Source organism: Palaemon carinicauda, chromosome 8 (genome assembly GCF_036898095.1).
Source record: "Palaemon carinicauda isolate YSFRI2023 chromosome 8, ASM3689809v2, whole genome shotgun sequence".
Taxonomy (NCBI): Eukaryota; Metazoa; Arthropoda; class Malacostraca; order Decapoda; family Palaemonidae; genus Palaemon; species Palaemon carinicauda.
The window spans coordinates 57,172,069-57,182,068 of NC_090732.1; the positions used below are offsets into that span (position 1 = coordinate 57,172,069).

Below are 10,000 nucleotides of genomic sequence, written 5' to 3' on the forward strand. Positions count from 1 at the left end.
TGTATCGGATATGCAAATCTTTCAATGAATACACTTTTATATCATTATCATTATTATTATTACTAGCCAAGCTACAACCCTAGTTGGGAAAGCAAGATGCTATAAGGCCAAGGGCTCCAAAAAGGAAAAAATAGCCCAGTAAGGAAAGCAAATAAGGAAATAGATAAACGATATGAGAAAAAACTATCAAAAAATATTTTAAAAACGGTAACATCAAAACAGATATGTCATATATAAACTATAGAAATACTTATGCCAGCCTGTTCAACATAAAAGCATTTACTGCAACTTTGAACTTTTGAGGTTCTACTGATTCGACAACCCGATTAGGAAGATCATTCCACAACTTGGTCCCAGCTGGAATAAAACTTCTGGAGTATTGTGTAGTTCTGAGCCCCATGATGGAGAGGGCATAACTATTAGAATTATCTGCATGCCTAGTATTACGAACAGGATGGAACTGTCCAGGAAGATCTAAATGTAAAGGATGGTCAGAATTATGAAAAATCTTATGCAACTTGCATAATGAACTAATTGAACGTCGGTGCCAAAGATTAATAGATCAGGAATAAGAAATTCAATAGACCGTAAGTTCCTGTCCAACAAATTAAGATGAGAATCAGCAGCTGAAGACCTGACTGGAGAAGAATACTCGGAACAAGGTAGAATGAAAGAATTAAGACACTTCTTCAAAATAGATTGATCACCGAAAATCTTACAAGACTTTCTCAATGATCCAACCTTTTTTTTGTGAAATTGAAGAAGACACAGACCTAATGTGCTTCTCAAAAGTAAATTTGTTGTCGAAAATCACACCTTAAATTTTAAGTCATACAAAGTTAAAGAAACATTATCAATGCTGAGATCCGGATGTAGAGGAGCCATTGTCCTTGACCTACTTACAATCCTCCTTCGAGTTTTGTTAGGATTTAACTTCATACCTTATAATTTGCACCATGCACTAATTTTAGCTAGATCTCCCTTAAGGTATTCAGCAATCCCAGATCTACATTCAGGAGATGGAATTGATGCAAGGAGAGTAGCATCATCTGCATATGCAACAAGCTTGTTTTCTAAGCAAATCCACATGTCATGTGTATATAGTATGAAAAGTAATGGACCAAGAACACTACCCTGTGGAACACCAGATATCACTTTTCTATATACACTATGGTGCCCATCAACAACATCTCTTTGAGATCTATTACTTAAATATTCAATAATAATGCTAAGAAATAACCCACCTACTCCCAACTGTTTGAGTTTGAAAACAAGGGTCTCATCATTAACACGGTCAAAGGCAGCATTAAAATGAAGGCCAATCATACGAACTTCCAGACCACAATCAAGGGATTTCTGTACAGCATTGGAGATTGTAAGAAGGGCATCATATGCTCCAAGTTCTTTATGAAAATCAAATTGCAAATAGGGAGCAGATGATTACCTTCAGCAAACCTATTAAGACGTTTTACCAGAAGACGTTCAAAAACTTTAGATAACATGGGAGTTATGGAAATTGGGCGGTAATCAGTTGGACTTGAGCTACCTCAAACACATTTACATAGCGGAGTAACAATACTAATTCTCCAACAAGTGCTAAAAGCTCCTCTTCTTGTTAACTTGCACAAAATAGCACATAACATTGGAACTAATAAATCTGCAGTCTTTATAAAAAACAAAGGAAAATTACCATTTGGGTCTACACCTCCATAAGCATCAAGGTCCATCAACAGATCTTTAATTTCACGGGATCAAAAAGCTAAAGTAGTTAGTTTAGCCTTAGGAAAAGAGGAATAAGGAAGTTCGAGTTTCTTATTACTCTGTTTTCTGTTAAACACATCAGCCAAAAGGGTTGCCTTTTCCTTTGGACAGTGAGTGACTGAGCCATCTGGTTTAAGTAAAGGAAGAACTGTTGCATCTACACAAAAGAGTGCAGATTTAAGGGTAGTCCACCACCTATGTTCCTGGGTAGTGCTAGAGAGGGTTTCTTTCATGGTTAGATTGTATTCTTTTTCAGTTGAAGCATGAACTCTATTTGCACAAGCTCTAAGGTTAGTATAGTTATTCCAGGTCAAATCTCATCCGTTACCCTTCCAAATATGATAAGCCTCCTACTTCTCCAAATAAGCACGTCCACAATCATCATTGAACCACAGTTTGTCCTTCCCTTGGTACCTTAGCACACGAGAAGAGATACGTCTATCAATTATGTGGACTAGATTCTCATTCAGAGGAACAATAGGATCAACATTACTATAAAATTGTGATCAATTCAAGCCCAAAAGATCCCATTCCAGTCTGCTTGAGATTTCATAAAAATCTTACATGAGTATGATTAAGCAGGGACAGGCTGCTCAGTCCTCACTGCTAATGATATCAAGGTATGACCAGAAGTCCCGACTGGAGAACCAACCTTACTTGTTATAACGCCAGGGGAGTCAGTGTATACGAGGTCCAAGCAGTTACTAGACCTGTGAGTAGCTTCACTTATGATCTGCTCACAGCCTGATTCAGAGGCTAAGTCTAAAGCTCTTAAGATGAGTCATAGGGAGTGGTTAAGTTTTGTTTTTCCTACCGATCGCCATGATCGGTAGGAAAAACAGAACTTAACCATTCCCTATCATGAGCATTGAAATCACCAACGAAGACAAAAGAGGCCGGTCTATTATATTCTTGTATCTTAGTCACAATGGTAAGAGGACAATCGAAGATAGAACCATCCAAGTCTGGATTCCGGTAGATCGTACACAAATAGAAGTTGTTATTCTTGCCACAAACTTTTATTACCTGAATCTCATGACATCCACATTGATAGCAGGACTTATGAGAAGCAGGGTACTCAGTCCTAATATACACCGTCATTCCCTATATATATATATATATATATATATATATATATATATATATATATATATATATATATATATATATTTATATACATACATATATATGTATATATACATATATATACATATATATGCATATATATATAAAAATGTGTGTATATACATATATATATACAGTATATATATATATATATATATATATATATATATATATATATATATGTATATATTTGTGTATATATATGGATAATATACATACATAAATACACACACACACACACATATATATATATATATATATATATATATATATATATATGAATATTTACATATGTATATACACATACATGTATATATAGTATATATACATGTATAAATGAGTGGGGATATATATATATATATATATATATATATATATATTTATATATATATATACATACATATATATACATGAATATATACATATATATATATGTATGTACATATATATATATATATATATATATATATATATATATATATATATATATATATATATATATATACATGAATATATACATATGTACATACACACACACACATATATATATATATATATATATATATATATATATATATATATATATATATATATATATATATATGTATATATATATATATACATATGTAAATGAGTGTGGATACCTTAACATGGCGAAATGGTTCGTGTATCGCTAACTTGTTTTGCTGTGAGCAATCGGACCAAAATCTCCCATCATCACCAGTCCACAGTTGGCTTGAATGGTGATGAAAACTGGCCAAACCCCAAACCCTGTCTGAGGCCTTTATCCTGCTAGGGACTAAAATCGACTAATATATCGTCATCATCATCAGTCGTTACTAGTCCACTGCAGAACAAACCTCAGACAATTCCTTCCACTCGCGTCCATTAATGGTCTTTCTATGCCAGTCTTTTCCAGCAAGTTTTCTTTTTTCCGTTGAAAATGTTGTTTATCAATGTAGAATTTGAAATAAAAATTAAATTTTATTTAGACTGACGTATTTTTTGTCTTTGACTTATTTTACTTAGATGATGTATATAAGATACATTTATAAGCACCTTCCATAATTATTCATTACTAATTTTTACCTGATAAAACAGATTTTTTAGCATTTTAAGGACAAATACGTGTGTGATATTTTCTTTTCTACACAAATTAAAGACTATAAAAATACTACATGGTTTGAAAGAGTCGATAGACCGCTATATCTGATATAAGTATTGAAGATAGGGTATATTGCATGTTAAAGAATTATAGAAAAAACGTAAACTTATTAAAGAGATAGTATTAGTTATACTCAAAACACTACATAAGTACGAAGAAAAGAGAATGAATTGAAACTCTCTAATCTCCCATTAGTCTTGACAATTTGCTGGAATGCAGATTGATTCATTCCAAAAGGATATGATAAAAAGTTGATCACTGAGGCATAAAGTTTTCAAAATAATTTGAAAGGTGTTTTTTAAAAGAGTAATCAATTATTGCTGGTTTTTCTAATAATCTTAGATTATGATCTGAGATAAATAAAAATCTATATGATATATCCTTCTAGATGTCTTTTCTAGAAAATGAGCCAGAAAACTCCTACTGACGCAAATCTCCTGGGTTAGATTTCGCCAGTCGTCTCTATCGTGTGTTTTTAATTAAATACTTCTCCATTCGTCATCTCCTACTTCACGCTTCATAGACCTCAGACATGCAGGGTTGGGCCTTCCAACTCTTCTAGTGCCTTGTGGAGCTCAGCTGAACGTTTGGTGAACTAATTTCTCTTGAGGAGTGTGAAGAGCAAACCCAAACCATTTCTATCTACTCCTCATCATGATCACATTCACATACAGTTTCATTTCTAATCCTGTCCTCCTAATTAACTCCCAATTCTGTCTGAGGGCCTTGTTCTCAAATCTACACACACACACACACACACACACACAGACACACACACATATATATATAATATATATATATATATATATATATATATATATATATATATATATATATATGAGTTTGTGTGTGTGTGTATGTTGTATGTATGAATGTCTGATGCATGTATGTATGTATAGGTGTGTCTGTGTGTCTTTGAGTGTGCGTCCTGTTGTACGATACATTAGAAATTCATCACGATGTAAATGAAACTTTTTACAGGCAATTAATATTGTGGAATGTGTAAGTATTTGGGCATTTTGTTAATCAGTAAATATTTCAAATGTTAAGCCTACGCTAATAATCTATTTCAATATCAGAAAATATTCAATGATATATAGCTTTTCTTCTAACCGTAATAAATCTTACCTTAATACAATAAGCTTTTATTGCGTTCAACTTTATCATTATACGATAAATATAAATAAGTACATAATAATGTATATGTTAATTAATGTAAATAACTGCAATACTGAACTAGTGAAACATAAAAAATGAAGGAAAGGCCACTCCTGAAAACACATGGAAAAGATAGAAAAATCAAAAACATTCTTTGGGGTGCCATACAAGCAATAAGAAATATATGTCATTAGTGAACCAATAAAATAAAAAATAACGCACATCACTCATAATTATAATATACAAAGCACTTTAACAATACATTGTAAATAATAAACTTTTAAGTTTTAGCACAAACAGCCCTGGGTCACAAGTATATTTGACAGACTCTGAATGTTTGACATTTACTTGACCTGATCTGAGATAAGATACGTATACAAAATAGTTTGGGATATAATTCCTTTTTGTTTTATGTACAATGTTACGAATAATAGCCATTATTGTTGAGAATGTCATTTGGTACGTAGTTTCTCTAGGTAATCAAGTTTTTCACTAAATATTGAATACTTTCTTTACAGGAGGCAATCCCTTTAAAATATCAGCCATCCTTTCAATCTTCTTCAATCTGGATATTAAAGTGAATTTTGTTAGACTTCTTCTTCTATAGATGAGAATGGAACCTGTTGTCACAAGAAAGGATTGCTAATAAATAAAGGAAGTGTGGTGAGAAAACTAAGTGCAAAAGAAGCAAGAAAATTTGGGTACTCTGGTCTGCTTAGTACACTGGTTTGTTTGGAAAATAGAACATTAAATTTAACGAGACATCTCATTTTAGACAGACTTGATTTCTTTTCCTCTGCCACCTTTTGCTGCCGTTTTAGAGATTTTATGATAGGAAAAAATAGAAGAACAATGATTTTTATGGATCGTTTTTTATACGATGTTTTGTGCAACTTCTTTGTAACTTATTCTTTGTACCTAAAACTGTGCCAAATCAGGTGAAGAAAATGCAAAAAAGCTTTTCAATATATAAGTATTTTATAATCAAGAATATGTATTTCGTTGAATATGAGATCATGTAAGATGTCACTTTTATTTCCAATATAAGTCAATTTCACTCAAAATCTGTCTTCCATTGTATACCAAAAAGTGCTTTGGTTTAGGCTGGGTTTCAAGCAAGGAGGTCGGCATTCAACTCACTGCCATTTCAATTCTTTTACTTACTGACAATCTTCTTCCACCTTTTTAGAGCTATCATTGCAACTGAAGAACTTCCCCTAAAAGACAATAGAAACCATTAAACATATAGTAATATAACTATATTTGGATCACTTACCCCGAGTGTAAGACTTTCATTATTTTCTGTAGGCAATTTCTACTGAAGAAGTTAATTATAGATGCAGAGAAACAAATGTCTCTTGGCCAATACGAAAATTAATCAGGAATCTAAAAATAAAAAAAATTATGCCTACAAAGAAAAATGAAGTTTCACATCTTGTTTTAAATGATCCATTAACAGTTGAAATTCACGATTAAAGTTTACTCACCGACACTCCGTTTCCAGAGCTTTGGATCGATCGTTACAACGGAAGAATTTTCCCTGAAGATAAATTGAAAAATAAACAAAACAAAAACAATTCATTAGTTGAAATTTTGTAACTACTTTATTTCAATTCCGTAAAATCGTTGTGCTTTTATAATAAGTGTGTTTAACATTAGAATCTAAGGAAACTCAAAACATTAAATCAGTTTCTTAAACCAATTCTGTAATATTTAAAGTGAATAAGCCAAAAATAATTAAATAAAATAGTCTTACTATATTTATTTGAATAGCACCTTTGAATGTTAATAATAATAAACTTTGCAATAAAATAACAGTAAATCACTTAAATCATTTTACAGCCTTAAAAACACACCACCAAAATTAAAAAAAGCTAAAAATGATTGAACTTACTTGATACTTTGTATTCATGCGAACTTATAACAGATCTCTTAAAAAAAAGAGTATTGTTTTGTCGAACTTTACTCCATTGTGAGATTACTTCAAATGAAGCTAATCTGCTAAAATAATAATAATAATAATAATAATAATAATAATAATAATAATAATAATAATAAGAGGCACAAAGGAACACTTTAAAGAAAGCCAAAAGTTGCGTGGCCAGGTGTCTCAAAAGGGTGGAAATGGGAGGATGACATCCTTGAGCATGTGGGCTTTGCTTTCAGAATGATCCAATGATAAGGATAATTTAGAGGGTTAAAGTATATGAAAGTACAATTCAAAACTTATGTTCTAAAGGACTTAAGTTCTCTTTTTAAATCATGAGCTTCATATCTTAGGATGGTATATGATTAACAAATGTTTACAGCCCTCCCTTTTTTTAAATTGATCATAGAGGTTCTGCAAATGCCTCTTGATAAAGTAGAAGAAATGATATGGTAAAAGTTTCCAATTATAGGTGTCGTATCGCTGGGAAAAAAATACATTTAAGTATTTCACACATGTAATTATCGATGATCCTTTCGAGATATTAAAACAATGCATAGAAGATTGAATTTTTTTTTTAAACGAGATCTCAGAAGTTCATGTAAAAAGTTTTCTATTGTTAGTATCAAAACACACGATCAATTTAATTTCTTAATGTCTGATTATGAAGAGGAAATTTATATAGTCCATTCACTTTAGAAAGCCACATCATAGATATAATTTTATGTTTTCAACAAAGACTACTTGATTAAATCACACATTTTTGTAAAGAAGATACTTCATAAATATTTATTATCACAACAATAGAAATATAAGTATACAATCAACTCTACTACCTTTATTATGAATGAAAATCAGTTAAAATTTTAGAAAAGATTTAGGTTATTAGTAGAGATTCAAAACTTCTTGACAAAACGGAAATTCTGACGAGCATTATCGTAAAAAGAGTAATCCCAAAGCTGCACTTCTGAGATACACTTAAGCGGAATTAATATGGGCCTAGACTATTCTTCAGAAGAACTGACTTCCTGTGTCGTTCGTTACGTTCCTGAATCAAAAGATGAGGTAAGGTGGCCATGAAAGAGGCGCCATAAATGGCAACTAGAGACTTAATGGCTATTTGGTAAAATTAATTTTAAGAAAAGACAAGAAATATAATATCATAATTCATTATTTGCTCAGCATGATTAGTTCACATGCTCCTTAAAAAAATCGAGTAAGCATGGTGTTTAAAACAATGAAAAACCGTATGACTAAGATTCAGCCATAACATTCAAGTCTGAATTTGATACAGTAAAGTAGAGTACCTATATAAAATCGATAGTAGCACCAACTTCAAAACAGGGTGCCATTTTGTCACCAGCAGCCATCGTACAACAGCCAAGCATATCCAGCCCGATGTTTTTTTTTTCTTCTCTCTCTCTCTCTCTCTCTCTCTCTCTCTCTCTCTCTCTCTCTCTCTAAATGGCGAATAAAGTATAACAATACATAATAAGACCATATTTGATTAAGAGATAATTATCAAATTTAACGATTTAGGCTTATAAGATTGTGTTATTCTAGGTTTTAACAGAACTTCAGTTACCCTTCAAGTTGAAGAACCTATATTAAATTAAGAGATAACATAAACGCAGCAGGTAGAAAATAAATTTGCATTTAATAGAATTGTCAAATATTTCATACCTTTTATTTACTGTGTGCTTAATATGTTATGTACTGTTATTCATTTATGATTTTGTGTTTATGAATTCATGCTTTTACTTCTGTTTTCTGCATCTTCATACTCCATTTATTACTATTACTCTGCATGTGATCATAACTTAGCTTCTACACTATAATTTTTCCTATCATATATGCTACTGGAAACAAAAGTAGGCCTAGTAAAATATTATGAGAACATGGCCGTATCTTTATTGTTTTTTTTTTATCAATAGTCTTAAGTATCTGAACTCTCTTACTACCGCAAGAGAGTTATGAGGTCCTTAGACTCGCCAGGCAATACTAAGTTAGATCCTTCTCTCTGATTACAGTTAATTTTCCCTTTACCTACACATACACAGAATAGTCTGGCCTATTCTTTACATATTCTCCTCTGTCCTCATACACCTGATAACATTGAGATTACGAAACACTTTTTCATTCAAGGGGTTAAATACTGCACAGTAATTGTTCAGTGGCTACTTTCCTCCTGGTAAGGGTAGAAGAGACTCTTTAGCTTTGGTAAGCAGCTCTTCTAGGAGAAGGACACTCCGAAATCAAACCATTTTTCTCTAGTTTTGGGTAGTGCCATAACCTCTGTATCATGGTCTTGTACCGTCTTGGGCTAGAGTTCTCTAGTTTGAGGGTACACTTGGGCTCACTATTCTATCTTATTTCTCTTCATCTTGTTTTCTCAAAGTTTTTACAGTTTATATTGTAAAATATTTATTTCAATGTTGCTACTGTTCTTAAAATATTTTATTATTTTCCCTTTTGGAGCCCTTTGGGCTTATAGCATCCTGGTTTTCCAACTAGGGTTGTAGCTTGCCAAGTAATAATAATAATAATAATAATAATAATAATAATAATAATAATAATAATAATAATAATAATAATAATAATAATAATAATAACCCACTAGGGGTCGAGTTTAAAATTTCTTTATCACAGTATTGGCTTCCAATAATATTTCTTGACTTCGCAGGAAAATAAATGGGTTAATGAGAAATTAAAATAAAGGATGAAGTGGTGTTTATACTGTATATCATTATCTAGTAATCTTTACATCTTTACTATTGTATTTACCTTTCACTAACTTTTATTATCTTCAGTGCAATTACATATTACTTGAATACGATGTACGTATATATACATACACAGCAGTA

At 31.6% G+C, this 10,000-nt stretch overlaps 1 protein-coding gene across 8 annotated transcripts in view; it reads right to left on the reverse strand.

Annotated features, from left to right (window-relative positions):
• Positions 1-10,000, reverse strand: part of LOC137645738 (muscle calcium channel subunit alpha-1-like) — a 1,524,573-nt gene that overhangs the window by 110,143 nt on the left and 1,404,430 nt on the right. For 7 of the 8 annotated variants that reach the window (XM_068378633.1, XM_068378634.1, XM_068378628.1 and 4 more), the window contains one exon: positions 6,374-6,426. In XM_068378633.1, the coding sequence (XP_068234734.1) occupies positions 6,374-6,426 (53 nt within the window). Of the gene's footprint in view, positions 1-6,373; positions 6,427-6,696; positions 6,750-10,000 lie in introns of all 8 variants that reach the window. The other variant, XM_068378636.1, reaches the window with a different exon arrangement.